Source organism: Manis javanica, chromosome 2 (assembly GCF_040802235.1).
Source record: "Manis javanica isolate MJ-LG chromosome 2, MJ_LKY, whole genome shotgun sequence".
NCBI lineage: Eukaryota > Metazoa > Chordata > Mammalia > Pholidota > Manidae > Manis > Manis javanica.
This window is the reverse complement of record NC_133157.1, coordinates 182,830,797-182,847,058: the sequence shown is the minus strand read 5'-3', so window position 1 is coordinate 182,847,058 and position 16,262 is coordinate 182,830,797. Positions and strand designations below refer to the sequence as shown.

Sequence of the window (16,262 nt, the reverse complement as noted above, 5' to 3'; positions counted from 1 at the left end):
AATACTACTGTGACATAATTTTCCAAATGAGTAAACACTCCTTGTAAACTACCAAAAAAAAAAAAGTACAATTTTGACTTAATTTATTGCACTCCTGGAAAATTCAGTGTACTTTAAAACCATGCAAGCAATACTTTGTGCTTTTATGTAGAACAGCTAAGTACTAGGCTACTCTGGGATTTTTGCAGCTACAGAATGCCTAACATCCCCGGTCCCTGCCCAATAAATGCCAGTGGTGTTACAACAATCATTATGCCAACCAAAAACAAACTTCCAAGCTGCCCATCAGGATTTACACCACTCCCCCTTAATGCCACCAAGTTAACTACCATTCGTTCACTTACCTCCTATCCAAAGCAAGACTTAACACAAAGTTAAGAGTAACCCATGTGGTGTAGTGTTTAAGAGTTAGAAAGACCTAGATCCAACTACTCTTCCTTAACACTTTTTAGTGGTATAAGCTTAGGAAAATTACTTTCCTTCTTGGAGTCTCTCTCCTCCTCCATAAATGGGAATAATCGCAAGGTTGCTGTGAGAATTAAGTAAGATAATGTACATAACATACAGCATGGGGCTGTGCATAAATGAATAGCTTAGTTAATGCAGGTATTACTCTTAAGTAATGAAACAACAGAGATTTATGTCATTTCATTTTCTCACTCCATTCTGCTTTCACCTAAGTGAAAGACAACCATACCTATACCCAAAACATTTTTCACATTAAAAAATACGGAGAAGTAAATGGAGTTCTGCAGAACCAGTTGGATAGTGAAGAACATGGATCAGATCAGTCTGCATTAAGAACTGCTCAAAGCTATTTTACTAAACAATGTGGTCCACCTCCTATTACCTGCTTGAATCAGAACTTACCCAGCAAGACAGAACACTACCTGGGAACTCTGGCTCTGCTCAGGACTATAGTGGGCCAGGAGGGCTGGGACTCAAGACTGGGATAACCTTTGGAAGCCCCACCTGAGCGTAGGTTCCAAACTAAAAAAGTAGCAGATTGATCTAGCAGTGGTCCTCAAACAATTCAAACAGCAGAAAAGAATAAATATAGAACACATGCTTATGACACCTAAGGATTTAGTCTAAAATAGCTGCCAGAAAGAATCTTAACTCTTGACATTCAAGTGAATTTTACAACTATTTCTAGTATTCATAGTTTGTGTTGGTTTTCATATTCATTCAGTCAAAATTTGAATGAGCACTAAATATGTGCTAGGCCTTATAAAAGTGTTTTCCTTCAAATCTCCAAATAAATTGGACATGTCATGTTTTCTCATAGAACTTAGTATCCCTGGTTGACCAGAAGCACCCCTTGGTATAGCCAACTCCAGTTTGAAAACCTGGTAATTAATTAATCAGATGATCTCAGATTCCTTCCAGATCTAAAAAGTTGGGGATTCAAACTTGAAATGAAATCTGTCCTAATACAAGTATCATTTCAAAGGGAAATATTTTCTTTTTAATTTTTTATTAAGGCATGATTGATATACTCTTATAAAGGTTTCACATGAAAAAACAATGTGGTTACTACATTTATCCATATTATCAAGTCCCCACCCATACCCCAATGCAGTCACTGTCCATCAGTGAAGCAAGATGCCACAGAGTCACTATGTGCCTTCTCTGTGCTGCACTGTTTTCCCCGTGATCCCCCACACCATATGTACTAAACATAATACCCCTCAGTCCCCCTTCTCCCTCCCTCCTCACACGCCCTCCCATACCCCTCCCCTTTGGTAACCACTAGTTTATTCTTGGAGTCTCTGAGTCTGCTGCGTTTTGTTCCTTAGGTTTGGCTTCATTGTTATACTCCACATATGAGTGAAATCATTTGGCACTTGTCTTTCTCCACCTGGCTTATTTCACTGAGCATAATCCATGTTGCTGCAAATGGTAGGATTTGTTTCTTTCTTATGGCTGAATAATATTCCATTATGTACATGGACCACCTCTTCTTTATCCATTCACCTACTGATGGACACTTAGGTTGCTTCCATATCTTGGCTACTGTAAAAAGTGCTGCGATAAACATAGGGGTGCATATGTCTTTTTGAATCTGAGAAACTGTATTCTTTGGGTAAATTCCAAGGAGTGGGATTCCCAGGTCAAATGATATTTCTATTTTTAGTTTTTTGAGGAACCTCCATATTGCTTTCCACAATGGTTGAACTAGCTTACATTGCCACCAGTAGTGTATCAAAGGGAAATATTTTATACAGTTAAATGATTTGTAATGCTCTGAGAGCTCCTTATTTAAATAATCATTTGGTGAATTATTTTATAAATAAAAAGCATCTTCTAATCATCATGTTTAATAAAATTTAACAAGCATTTGGGTACCTACTATGTGCATAATAAGTTTCAGGCTGTGTGTATACATACCAAAGTAGTAAAAGGGTTCCTTAAAGAATTTGGTAGTCCTCGGCAGCTAATGATTACTGAGAACTGTGTGCCAGGTACTATTCTACCTGCCCTACTAATTTAATTCTCACAATTCTATGAGAGAGGTACTAGTGCTATCCTCATTGTATAAATGAAGAGACTGAAGCACAGAGAAGGAACATGAGCAGCCCAAGGCCACTAACCTTGTGATTATGTTGGGATTCAAACCAGGCAGTCTGGTTCTATTCACTATTTTTAAAACACAAAACAATTAGAGACTAAAACCACATATAATGAAGACTAAGTTTTCCACTATAACACAATAGGAAACTGGAAAAGGGAAAGAAAAAGTGTGAATTGGCAGGAAAAGTCAAGGGAAAAATAGGATTTCAGTTAGTTGGAATTTGGATGGGGAAGAAAGAGTATTCAGGAATCTACTGTGTAAATTCAGGAATGACAATTCTGGACGAGAATAGGAAGAGAGAGCAGAAGAGGACAAAACTGAGTAGGCAAGGGGAAAGAGGCACTGAGAGGTCTTTTATTCCAAGCTAAAGCCTAAACCAGTGAAAAGGTTCTGAAGGTTCTTCAGCAGGAAACAGGAAAGCCAAACCTTAGGAAAGCAGTATGTGGTACAAAATGAGGGAAAATAAAGAGGAATTTCTTATATCACGTTTTAGAAGCAGGATAGGACAGTGATCTTACCTATCTTTTTCACTGTTGCATCTCCACACCTAGCAGAGTGCCCTGCTCAAAGCAGGGGTTCACATATTTGCTAAATGTAAACGTGCACGAGTAAATGAAGGAGTGAAGCGTGCCTGTAACGTATTTATTAACAGAATAAGAAATATACAGCTAAGTACCAACCCTTCTGACACAGCATGACTGAATATTCACCTAGAGACCAGCCCTGGGACCCTTGTCGGACCAGGATCTTATCTTCCTTTCTGAAATTAGATCCCAGCCATTAGGCTCCGTTCAGATCAAAGGGGAACTCATAGAGACCTTGTTAAGCTGGAAGAGCACTTAAGAAAGAGAACAAGAGAGAAGCGGGAAGGTGGGCAAGGCTCAGATCTCAGGGTGGTCACCTGAATGACTCATCTGATTCCTTTACGGTGTCACGAGAGGTGGTGCAAAGCGCAGTCCCAGGGCCGCCTCCGCCCCGCAGGGCAAAGAGGAGAAATAATAGGCGTAGGGGGCTCGAGCACAGGGCCCGGAGGAGGTGCAGGGTCTGGAGAGGGCCCCGGGCGCAGAGAGCAAGGAAGAGGTCAGTGAGGTCTGAGAGACAGAGGACGTGACGGGGAGCCGGACCAGCACGCGGGCACCGGGAGGGGGCCACCACACACACTCCCCCACAGACTTGTGGACCCTGGAGGACACCAGTCCCTACCGACCTACCTGCCAGGCGCTCTGGGGGAGGAACCCAGGGTTCCCTGGATCAGAATGACAAGGCTCTGTGACAGACCCCTGCGAGGCGACGGGCGCTGCGAGAGAGCTGGAAGGCGCATGCGCCAATGGGGCCGCGGCCTCCACGTGGCCCGGAGCCGCGCAGAGACCACAACTCCCAGAATGCCGAGCGAATTCGCCCCGGCCCGCACTTGAACGCAGGGACTCGCCGCCAGGCTGGTTTAGTCGGGTGGGAGACCAGCACGGTCAGTGTACGGGGCTCTTTTCTAGGAGCGGCAGTAGAAAAAAAGGGTTTGCCATGTCGTCTCTGATCAGAAAGGTGATCAGCACTGCGAAAGCCCCAGCTGCTATTGGTCCCTACAGGTAAAAGGGAATGTGGGTGCGCAGACAGGACTCCGGAGGTGTGTGAGTTCGGGAGTTCGGTCCCTGGAGGCCAGACGGGTCAGAGCTGGGGCGATCCTCGAGGTTCCTCCTGTCCAACCTCGTGAGCATGCTGAACCGGGCAAAAGGGTCAACGCGCCCGCAGATCCTCAGCAAGCTCCCGGCTGGGAACCGGAGACCTGGAGCTGCCTCGCTTGGCCACCAGCCAAACAGGAAAGCTCCTCCGGTTAGAATTCTGTGTTTTGTTTCTGTATTTTTTTTTTTTTTTTTGGTAACTGGCTTATCGAGATGTAATTCACATACTCATAAAGTTCACCCTTTAACATGTACCCTTAAGTGATTTCTTTTTGCTACACTCACAAAATAGTGCAACCATCACTATATATAATTTAAGACATACATTTTAACCACCTCAAAAAGAAACCCTATACCTGCCAGCAGTCCCTCCCCATTTTCTTTCCCCAGCCCTTGGCAACCACTAATCTACTTTCGGTTTCTATGGATCTGCCTGTTCTGGACATTTCCTATAAATGTAATCCTTTGTGACTGACTTCTTTCACATAGCATAATGTTGTTTAACCCTCCTTTAAATCAAAAGAGTAAAACCTATCAACAGATGTGTGTGTCCTTCTCGCAAAAGCTGAGTTCTTTTTGCAGAAATGCTTAGCAAATCTAAGATTGCCCCTGACATGCTCTAGCTAAATATATGTATACTGGCTAGAAAGTCTACACTGTTTACATTTATTTCCTCTTGTCAAAGGACTGTTAATATAAATAGGTTAATTCCTTTTTTACAAAGGTTTATTTTCTTAACACATCACAACTTTAAAATGACCTGATCTTATCCTGTGCATTCTTGTAGACTTTTTTTCCTAATAAAATTTTTGTTATTTTTAATTTTTCACTAAAGTATCTCCTGTAACCCTTTTTCCGTTTTTCCTCTTTAAAATATAGTTTTATAGTATCTGTTTACTGTTAGAAGAATGACAGCTGGAAAACTTATGCAACTGAAACATTTGAAGTAAAACAGACATGTATTACCTATTATGCCAAGCACTGCAGGGGATACAAAAATGTACAAGAAGCAATGTGTGATAGATATTCACACATCTAAGGGAAAGAGCATTTTAATTTAGTGCATGCTCTATGGCAGACACAATGAGACAACTCCTTCTCTAAGTCCCATCCCCATTTTGCAAGAACACTGAAGCCCAAAGTGAACTTGTCCAAGGTCAGACGGTCTGTAAGTGACAGAACTTGATGTGCACAAGTCCTAGCTCCTTCCTCAATACCACACTGCCATGAGAAGTAGCACTCTTATGTGGCAGAACAGTAGTTGTTATAGTAGGGCTAGAAATAAAATGGAATGGGAGTGAGGCGGCATGTGGGGCGGACAAAAGAGGGGAAAGAAAGTTGAAGTGAACTTGGGACAGAGGAAGAAAAAGGTTTAGGAAGTCTCCTTGTGAGAGGTAGTCCTGGAGTTGGATCTTGAAGGTTGGGTTGGCCATTTATAGTACTATTGTAAGGTTTGATTTTTAGGATAGCTGTTAAGGACTCAAAAAGAAGTCATGGGGTAAAGCACATTCCAGATAGAGGGAATGACTTGAGTCACTGAGGTCAAAGAATACATAGAATAAAGATTTTTGGAGGAAGTTTTAGTAATCCCAGTACTTCTGCCCTATTTTTTTCATTGCCAAATCTGTGTACCAGCTATATTATTATTTACTAGCCACTATTCTTTGAGATGGCCCACTTTATTTAACAAACTTCAAAAGGAAAGTTTACAACAGTACTCTTAAACAGAAAGCAAGCCAATAGAAAGTAACAGTAAAAAAAAACTCAGTTAAATAAAAAATGTTATTAAATTCTACCTAGATCCTGCAGTTGGCTCAGAACCCAAGGCCTGCTCTGTGTTAAAAGTGATGTTTAACTTGTTTTCTAAAAATGATATTCTCCTTTTGTACTCAGACGATTCAAGTCATAACTGCTAACATGTATGGATGCTTACTGAGCACTGGGCACTGTTCTTCCTAAGTGGTTTATATTGCAGAGTTCCTGTTTTTCAGATGAAAAAACTGATGTGCACATGGTTAAATAATTTACCCACTAAGTAGTGGTGCAACAGAATTTGAATGTAGGCAGCAAACTCCGGAGCTCAGTCGCAATCATTTCATTTGCTGCCCCTGCCCAGAAGAATTGAAAGAGAACTGAAAGGGAAATCATTTCCTTACTGTGATTCATGTTTGTGTATGACCCACACTTTGGGAAACATTCGTTAGGAGTTGGACTTTGAATTTGTTTTACCTCTTGGTAAAAATTAGCTTTTACCAAGGTCCAGATTGTGATGGTTTCCAGTGCTAAGAGCCATCAAATGTTTTTGAAGAGGAAGTGACTTGATCAGCTCTCTTTAAGAAGAGAATTCCATACTAATTTGGAGAAAGAGACGTTAAGAATAATTAAGAGGATATTACAATAAAAGTAAAACCAGTGATTTTTTTCCTCCTGATTCCTCTCCCCTAATCACAGAGTGGTTTTACTTCAGAACCAAAGCAAATCTTACAGAAACAAAAACAAAGTAATTATAGAGCCTGGTGCAACACCTTCCTTGAGTGTGTACTTTGTTCAAGAAAGAAGGTATGACAGTAATACCCCTGGTTGTCTTGGAAGAGAGGGTCAACTATCTGTATAAAGCTGCAAGCAAAAAAAAGGAGGATCATATGAATATGCCAGTATGACAAAAGAAAAGCCATCAGCCGGCATCATTGTGTGCATTCTCCAGGACATTCTGCCTCTAGTGCTTTTCTGTACCGAAGGAACCTTGAGAGATGTCCGCAGCGCATTGCTATCACATTGCTTTTGGTTTTGCTAGCACACCAGCCAAAGAGTCCTAACATTTTGAAGTGATAGTCCATGTGGCATAGATTATGATAGCATTATCACTAGGATGCTTTTGAAAGTGTTATTACCCTTTGTCATGGAAGTAGAACACTTTTATGTTTTTGGAGTCTAATAACTTGTCTATGGATAGTAGGGTTCTTATGCTCAGGGAGGATCCAGTTATTTTTGTGAACAGTCTCTTTACTAATGTGTGAGAGAGCCCTCATAGCTAGAATAGTTTCAGAGGTCCAGGGCTTAGTTTTGATTTTCTAAGAATTAAGGAGTTTTTTTTTATTGCCATGAAGGTTTTGACTAGTGATAATGCATATGAGCTTTAACTATGTTTCACATATGGGGAGAGTTAAAGGTACTTTGCAAGGGACCTAGGGTAACCTAATTCTACACAGGACAGTTAAAAGAAATGTTAGACTGTAATGGAGTATTGGGGGGGACTTGATGGGGGAAGCAACATAATGTTGCTCGTGTAATTGTAGATTAATGATATCAAAAAAAGGTAAAAATAGGAAAAAAAAATTAGGAACAGCATTAGCTGGTGATACTATTCAAGCTGAGAAAAGCTTACACTTTAACAATCTCAGTAGTGATCTTTGTGGGCCAGAGAGCCAGGTAGTTGACAAGAATTCCCAGACTTTCTAAATCCTGTTACCCAGTTTAAATCTACCTCTTCAGCTCTCCAAAGCCCCCACTATAAGCCAGTAGGTCTTGCAAAAATGATCCTCGGTTGACAGCCAGAGCTGTTTAAGCTACTAAGTGGTTAGTGAGCAGGATGTCAACAGAAGCTACCTGTGCCCCTTGAATGCGATGGATCCCCAGGCCCCGCACAGCTAGGAACACAGTTAGGCAGTGCCCCACCCTTCCAGAAGTTCACAGTTTGGCATACCCCAGGTGATAAGATCAGAGCATTACCAGCTACAATATGAGGTAAGAGTCCGTGCATTGTGTAAGAAAAGTTCCACTGGAAGAACTCGGGGGTTCAGAAGGAAAAAAGTTTCAATCACTTGTTCAGGGTAAATGAGTGTGTGTGTGTGTGTGTGTGTGTGTGTGTGATGGTTTTCAGTGTAGTTTTGTTTACAATAGCAAAGTATTAGAATCAGTGATGACTACTAGTTAAAGTATACCCAACAATGAAATACTCTTCAACTGTTTAAAGAATGAGGAAGCAGTCTACATAGAGTTAGGTACAAACTGTGATACACTGTGTGTGTGAAAAAAAGTGCAGAGGAGTGGTTAATATACCATATGTGGTGTGAAGGTGGGGGAGCGGGAGGGAACATATACCCATTTTTCTTCATGTATGCATGAAACAACTTTGGAAGACTGTATAAAGAAGAGCACTGGTTATCTGTAGGGGCTGGGAACTGAGCAGGTGGAAGTTAAGGACAGAGGGGAGGCCTTTCACTGTTAAGAGGGCTCTTGACATTGCAATTTTTTGTTTTACAGCTTCATCGAGTGTAAGTTACATATGAAATTCACCAATTTTTAAATGAGAGTTCCATGAGTTTTGGTAAATGTATAGCATCATGCATCTACTACCACAATCAAGTTTCAGAACATTTCCATCATCCCCCAAATTCCCTCATACCTATCTGTGGTCATTCCCTACATCTACCCCTCACCCCAGGCACCCACTAACCTACTTTCTGCTGCTATTCTTTTGTCTTTTCTAGAATTTTATATAAGTGGCATCAAATAATTTGTAGTCTTTAGTTGGATCTATCAATGGGTGTTCTTTTAAATTTATTTTTTTTTGCTGTCATAAATAATGCTGTTCTGAACATTCATGTAAAGTGTTTAGACATGTGTTTTCATTTCTTTTGCATAGTTCTCTAGGAAAGAAATCACCGACTTGTAGGTTAAGTATATGTTTAAATTTTTAAGAAACTGTTGAACTATTTTCCAAAGTTTCTACTATTTTGAATTCCCACCAGTGATGTGTAAGGGTTCCAGTTGCTCCATATTCCTCACCAGTACTTGTTATTATCAGTGATGTCTTATTGACAGTAGTGGTATCTAATTATGGTTTTAGTTTGCATTTCTCTAATGACTAATAACGTTAACGTTCAGCATCTTTCTTATACTCTTCGCATGTCTACTGTTATGAAGTATCTCTTCAAATCACTTGCCCATTTTTTATTGGGTTGTTTGTCCTCCTATTATTGAGTTATAAGCATTCTATATATATTCTGGGTACAAGTCCATTTTTAGATACTTGTTTTGCAAATATTTTCTCCCAACCTATGACTTGTGCTTTTATTTTCTTAATAAAATTTTAACTTTTAATGAAATCATTAAAATTAAAAAATTACCAATTTTTTAATTTTACATTTTGTTCTTTGTGTCCTAGCAAAGAAATCTTTTAGCATTGAATTTTTTATTTTATATTTTTATTTTATATATAACTGGATTTCTGTTCATTGCAGTCAAGCTGTATTAGTCGACAGGACCGTTTACATTTCAGGACAGCTAGGCATGGACCCCTCAAATGGACAGCTTGTGCCTGGAGGGGTGGCAGAAGAAGCTAAACAAGTAAGTCATTTTCCAATTTAAAGCTCCCTTTTCTACTGCTTTTTAATATTAGGAAATATTAAGAATCCACATGCCTGATTTGTTTTATAGAGATTACCAGGTAACTGCTTTTTAAGTTCCTCACTGATTTAAGGCAGTTTTATATCAGTAGAAAGTTGAGAATTTGCTGAATCATTTAACAACCAAAAAAAAAATTCCTCCTTCCAAGGTGACTTTAAACCTGAATTATTGCATATTAGCTAAATTTGCTGTGCTGTCATTTCACAATATATACATATATCAAATTATCATGTTAAATAACTAGAACAAATTTAATATTATATGTCAGTTGTATCTCAGTAAAACCAGGGTTGGGGAAACCCCTAAACTACTGAAATCAGATGACATCTTGCCATTTCCACATGGATTGAGAAATTTTCTTAGTTTTTTAAAATAAGAATGGGAAATAACAATTCTAACCTAATAAATAGAATCAAATTATAATTTAATGCATTCAGTGAGTCATTTTTAATATCTAAAATTAGGAAAATATTAATCCATGAAGAGCTAGTTAAATTAACTAGGCCAGAGCCATACAACTAAATTAGTTTGGTAAGATCTCCACGGTAAATTGAGACATGATAAAAAGCCAAGGTGCAGAGCAGCATGCACAGTCTGCTGCCCTTTCTGTGTGTGGAAGGGCATTTGTGCCTGTAGAAGCACTGACTGTCTCTGGAAGGAGATACAGGCAACTGGAAACAGTGATCACCTCTGATGAAGGGAACTGGGGAGATAGGAAGAGTGGGAGACATCTTTTCACTGCAGATGCTTTAAGCTTTTGAGTTTCTTGCCATATCCATGTAGTACCTATTTAGAAGATTGTTTTTGAAAAAACAAAGATATCTCCAAATATTACAGTGTGACCAGTAGAGAGGAAGAAAGAACTGAAAAAACAGTAAGTCAAGGATGAAAGGGTGAACAACTTGTTCTTCCAAAGGCCAAAGTTCTAAATTTAGACATGATTTACTAAATTGTAATTTTTTGAGAGAAGGAAAGAAGAACTATTTAAAATCAAATATTGCTTTAAAAGAAAACATGTTTTAAGGCTTACTAGCATTGTTACCCTCAAAGTGATGCAGAGTTAGGAATGCCAGAAATGATTTCTGTTTCAGCTTAGTGATGTCAGCTGAGAACGTCACACGTTTTAAAGGCCCTGAGGAAAAGACTTCAATATTTTAACTCACAAAAGGAGACATCTTCTTAATTGTATTTCAGAAAGATTCATTCCTTTAGAAGAAAGCCAAGAAGCAGTTCACTTGTGTACAGGTGGTCTAGAAAGAGAATTTCTAAGACAGGGAAAAATTTTCTGCAACATAAGCTATATAAGGAGGTATTAATAAAAGATGATTAATCGAACTGAATTAAAGGTTTACTGGAACATCAATGCCTTATGCCTTTCTTGCCTCGGTTCATAGGCTCTTACAAACATGGGTGAAATTCTGAAAGCTGCAGGCTGTGACTTCACTAGTGGTGAGCAACTTCATATTACCTCACATTTCTATTTGGTAGTGTTTTGGTCATTTTGAAGAACACGGCATCCAGCAATATGACATGCCATATCTTTGTTGCTTTTTAAAGTAATTGTAATTTCAGTCCCATTTTAATCAAGATAGTCACAGAACCATATGCTGTTTTCTAAGTAATGCTTTGGATCAGACCAAATAGCTAAACCTAATGGCAGTGTGTGTATCTTCTAGTGGTAAAAACAACTGTTTTGCTGGCTGACATAAATGACTTCAATACAGTCAATGAAATCTACAAACACTGTAAGTGATTTGGCTTTATTCCTATTTTCTGTTTTAAAGAGAAGTGAATTTGTTGACCTTAATGAGTCTCCATTATGACCTAAAAGTAATAGGAGGTGCTAAAGAATTGGTTATAGATCCTGTCCTAAAAGAAGTAATAGTCTGTTTGGAAATATACAGTATGCCTCATGGGAAAAAAAAAAAAAAGCCCTTCTAATTATTTCTTTAAACACGTATTTATTATTGTTACCATATAGTCTAGTGACTGGCTCTCTCAGGATCATTAGCTGGTTCATTACTTAATTTTACTTTTTCACTTAATACAGTTTTATGCCTTGGTTTCCTCATATGCAAATGAGGATAAAACCTTACAGGGTTGTTGGACTGTTTAGATGAGTTAATACAACCTGTAAACACATTAGAACAAATGCTGGCATGTCGTAAGTGCTCAGTAAAAGTTGTCTGTTATTAACATTGTTGTCCAATGGGGAAAACGAGTGGTGAGATGAGACAAAGGTATAATAACATGGAAAAGCTTCATAACCTATTCTGTCCTGAAGAAATGCCTAGAGTGCACCAAAGTTAGCAGTGAAAGTACTTGCCAGAAATGGCTGGAGATGGGCAGCTGTTTCCTATTAACAAGATTATTTTGTAAGTATTCCTTTACAAACAAAACCCCATTCATGTCAAACGAGAGCAACATGTCAGAGTATGTGTGTAACTATTTTCATTTTTTCCCAGAAAGCTAAGATGCTTTAAAAAGTTTTAAATATCAGGAATCATATGGCAAAATATTTTATCAAACAAATATGCATGGGAGCTTTTTTTCAGTGTTGCTTATATATAAGAACAAATCTATGACAAATCTGTGAAGGACGTACCAGATTACTGATTATGCAGTGCTGAGTAGCAATATGGTATCTGAAAATTAAACAAAATTCTTTTAAATTTAGATTTCAAGAGTAGTTTTCCTGCAAGAGCTGCTTACCAGGTTGCTTCTTTGCCCAAAGTAAGTACCGTTTAAACTGACTGTCTTGCCAGAAGGTTTCAGCCCAAGGCAAATTCACCCTTGATTTGGGAGACTGAAAAATGACAATTGAACGTCCTTGGGGTGAAAGGGTTTATACCCAACTTTATTCCCACAGTGGCAGGTCAAGTGCAAGAATCCCGTCTGCCTCAGAGCAAGTCTGCATGTAGCAAGCAGGTCTCTGCATCTGGGCCTCTCCGTCCCTGCAGCCATCTCAGTCTCTGTCCTCAGTGCTGCCACCACTCCAGCCTCTGCTCTCCTGCAGCCATGCAGTCCAGAGTCCTGGGCGGTGCTCTTTATATAGAGTCAATAATAATGTATTGCCCACACGTGTGCAGTGAGCAAGCTGACCAGGGTCAGGTGAGAATCCTGGCCATAGGAACTTCCATTTTCTCTGCAATGACCAATGTATCAAAATTTTTAACTTCTCTGTTGTTTTCTGAATACAACAAACTAACACTGTAGCGGGAAATTTTTTAAAGGAAAATAGTCAGTGCTACTAAGTTCTAGGAACTTAAAGTCTAAAAGGAAACAACCAATATTACATGCATGGGGAAAAAATTAAGGAATTTTTCAAATATTTGTCTTAAAAATTAAGGAAACTAAAAATTAAGGCTACACATGAACATGAACACAACAGAAACAGAGCACTTCAATTGTAAGAAAAAGTGAAATAGCTGCTGTATTGTTTTGATGTTACTTAACTATAAACTGAGCCAGGTTTGTGAGTTCTGCAGTAAAAATTTCACTTGGTTAGTGTATAATACCAAATCTAGACTTTTCATTGGAAAAAATAATCTCAAAACCAGTGGCTCACATATTTTTCACCATTCTTATTTTGGTCTTCTAACCTAACTACAAGCTCTTTCTGTGCCCCTTAGCAACACAACTTTCCTATTTTGACTTCCACTTGTAATTTTCCTCTAAAGTATCTTATGTGACTGGCATTTTTATTGCTTTAATTGGTTGTTACTTGGAATGGCCAATATCATCAAACTTATTAAGGTATTGGGTATAGTAGAAGCAGTCCTGAACTTGAAGTCACAAGATGTGGGCTTGAACCTCTGCTATTGAGCTTTGTGTCCTGGGCAGGTTAAATAACCTCTCTGACTTCAGCATATCATTCTCTGAATTGAGAGATCACCTGTCTAATAGAGCCACTGGGAGAGTCACATGAGCTAATGTGTATGAACGTGTTTCTCATGGTAACCTGGTCTGTCACAGGTTCTTAGTGACTATTTTTCCCCTCCTTTCCTTCTTTGTAAAACAATGCTAAAAGCTCTGTAGTTCTGTTAGGTGGATGTGCTTTGAGTAGGTATTATGGCTCACTCTTAATTTGTAAAAAATAATCTAAACATTGCTTCATTATTTGCCTTACAGGGAGGCCGTGTGGAGATTGAAGCTGTGGCCATCCAAGGACCTCTCACAACAGCATCACTATAAGTGTTATTTATATAACACATAATTATAATACTTATTTCTGGAATTTTAATAATGTTTTTAAGTTAACATCTGATCTTTACAATTGATTTTGAAAAGTGTAAGATTGACTAAAGTACCTGAAGCTATTATGGAAATACCATATATTAAGGGGAATTGAACATGAATTGAGGATTAGATGATGAATCCAGTTACTGATGTTATGTGCACTCATATTCCTGGATGTGGGAAAAGAAATGTGCATTACAGTTTCCCAAATAAATAAATGGAAACGGAAATAACATGTAGGAAAGATGAGTCAGTATTGCTGAGAAATAATAAAGCACACATTTAATTCATTAAATCCTATTAATTGAATGATGTGAAATATTTAGTTCTCATGTCAGATATATGATTCTGCTTCTACTTAAGTAAAGTTAAAGTATTTAACTTTGAGTAGTAAAGGGAATTAAAGGAGAAAATGGACCAAAATTTTATATAGATAATATTTTTCTAATGGAAATAAACATGCAGATTTTCCTTGGTGTGATTCTGTTCACTTATTTTTAGCAGCTTAATTTACACATTAAAGCATATTACTTAATTAAAGGCAGGAAGAACCAGGGTGTTAAAACTCCCAACTGTTTTTTTTTCTCAGAGCTTATTTCTGACTTTGTACATTTTACATTATTGTATTCAGGGTGTGTATAACCATTTTGTGTTTGTTCTTTAAAGTCTTCTAATGTTTTTAGACCATTACTAAGTGAATACCTGGTTGTTATAGAACAAATCCCAGCACAGAATTACACAGATGAAACAGTAGAAGTCCTTTCATTCACTCTGCAGTCCACTTACCTCCCCAAAGGGAACTGCTGCTAAAAGTTTTGAGCAGATAGTTTTCTGTTCATTACAAACGTATCATCTGGTTTGGTTTTGGCTTGTTTACATACATGGAACATTACTGCGTATATTATTCTACAGATTGCTTTCTTCTGTCTTGAGGATCCTCTGTATAAATACATCAAAATTTACCTCATCTTTAAAACTGTTGCAGAGTGTTCCTATGTGCGCATATGCCTTCAGTGGTTTAACCATTCCTGCCCACAATTCTATGTTTTCAAAATTATCAAAGCAATGCTGCCATAACCATCTTACATCCATGTATTTGTTTCAAGCTATTTTAGGAATGTTTTGCTAACTTGAACAGCTCAGTCAACCAAGTGGTAGTCTTAGAGGCAGTTAAGAACAGCAGCTATAAACCACAAAAGACCCTGAATAGCCAAAGCAATCCTGAGAAGGAAGAATAAAGCAGTGAGGAGGATCACACTTCCCAACTTCAAGATGTACTACAAAGCCACAGTAATCAAGACAATTTGGTACTGGCACAAGAACAGACCCACAGACCAGTGGAACAGAATAGAGAGTCCAGATATTAATCCAAATATATATGGTCAACTAATAAACGATAAAGGAGCCATGGACAGCCAATGGAGAAAAGACAGCCTCTTCAGCATCTGGTGTTGGCAAAACTGGACAGCTACATGTAAGAGAATGAAACTGGATGATTGTCTAACACCATACACAAAAGTAAATTGAAATGGATCAATGACCTCAATGTAAGTTATGAAACCATAAAACTCTTAGAAAAAAACATTGGCAAAAATCTCTTGGACATAAACATGAGCAACTTCTTCATGAACATATCTCCCCGTGCAAGGAAAACAAAAGCAAAAATGAACAAGTGGGACTATATCAAGCTGAAAAGCTTCTGTACAGCAAAGGACATCATCAATAGAACAAAAAGGCATCCTACACTATTGGAGAATATATTGATAAATGACAGATCCGATAAAGGATTGACATCCAAAATATATAAAGAGCTCACACCTCAACAAACAAAAAGCAAGTAATCCAATTAAAAACTCGGCACAGGATCTGAACAGACACTTCTCCAACAAAGAAATTCAGATGGCCAACAGACACATGAAAAGATGCTCCACATCGCTAGTTATCAGAGAAATGCAAATTAAAACCACAATGAGATCACCTCACACCAGTTAGGATGGCCACCATCCAAAAGACAAACAACAACAAATGTTGGCGAGGTTGTGGAGAAAGGGGAACCCTCCTACACTGCTGGCGGGAATGTAAATTAGTTCAACCATTGTGGAAAGCAGTATGGAGGTTCCTCAAAATGCTCAAAATAGACATGCCATTTGACCCAGGAATTCCACTTCTAGGAATTTACCCTAAGAATGTAGCAGCCCAGTTTGAAAAAGACAGATGCACCCCTATGTTTATCGCAGTACTATTTACAATAGCCAAGATATTGAAGCAACCTAAGTGTCCATCAGTAGATGAATGGATAAAGAAGATGTGGTACATATACACAATGGAATATTATTCAGCCATAAGAAGTAAACAAATCCTAC

The 16,262-nt window shown here is 38.5% G+C and overlaps 2 protein-coding genes across 4 annotated transcripts in view; one reads left to right on the top strand and one right to left on the bottom strand.

Annotated features, from left to right (window-relative positions):
• Window positions 1–16,262, bottom strand: part of POP1 (POP1 homolog, ribonuclease P/MRP subunit) — a 127,608-nt gene that overhangs the window by 64,972 nt on the left and 46,374 nt on the right. Inside the window, exon 1 of one of the 3 annotated variants that reach the window (XM_036995827.2) lies at window positions 3,787–3,887. The exons of the other annotated variants lie outside the window; for them this stretch is intronic. The gene's annotated coding sequence lies outside the window, so the exon portion shown is untranslated. Of the gene's footprint in view, window positions 1–3,786; window positions 3,888–16,262 lie in introns of those variants that run through there. 3 annotated transcript variants of the gene reach the window in all.
• RIDA (reactive intermediate imine deaminase A) lies at window positions 3,952–14,375 on the top strand. The gene is made up of 6 exons (XM_073229875.1): window positions 3,952–4,158; window positions 9,495–9,600; window positions 11,055–11,109; window positions 11,337–11,405; window positions 12,338–12,393; window positions 13,792–14,375. Exons 1-6 carry the CDS (start codon window positions 4,094–4,096, stop codon window positions 13,852–13,854), a joined length of 414 nt encoding a protein of 137 aa, XP_073085976.1. The 5' UTR covers window positions 3,952–4,093; the 3' UTR covers window positions 13,855–14,375.

Excerpts from the sequence above, each read along its gene's own strand:
- RIDA (XM_073229875.1), top strand. The coding sequence starts at position 4,094 with ATGTCGTCTCTGATCAGAAAGGTGATCAGCACTGCGAAAGCCCCAGCT. Across the intron at positions 9,601-11,054 it reads TGGCAGAAGAAGCTAAACAA|GCTCTTACAAACATGGGTGA; the intron begins GTAAGTCATTTT and ends CTCGGTTCATAG. Across the intron at positions 11,110-11,336 it reads AGGCTGTGACTTCACTAGTG|TGGTAAAAACAACTGTTTTG; the intron begins GTGAGCAACTTC and ends TGTATCTTCTAG.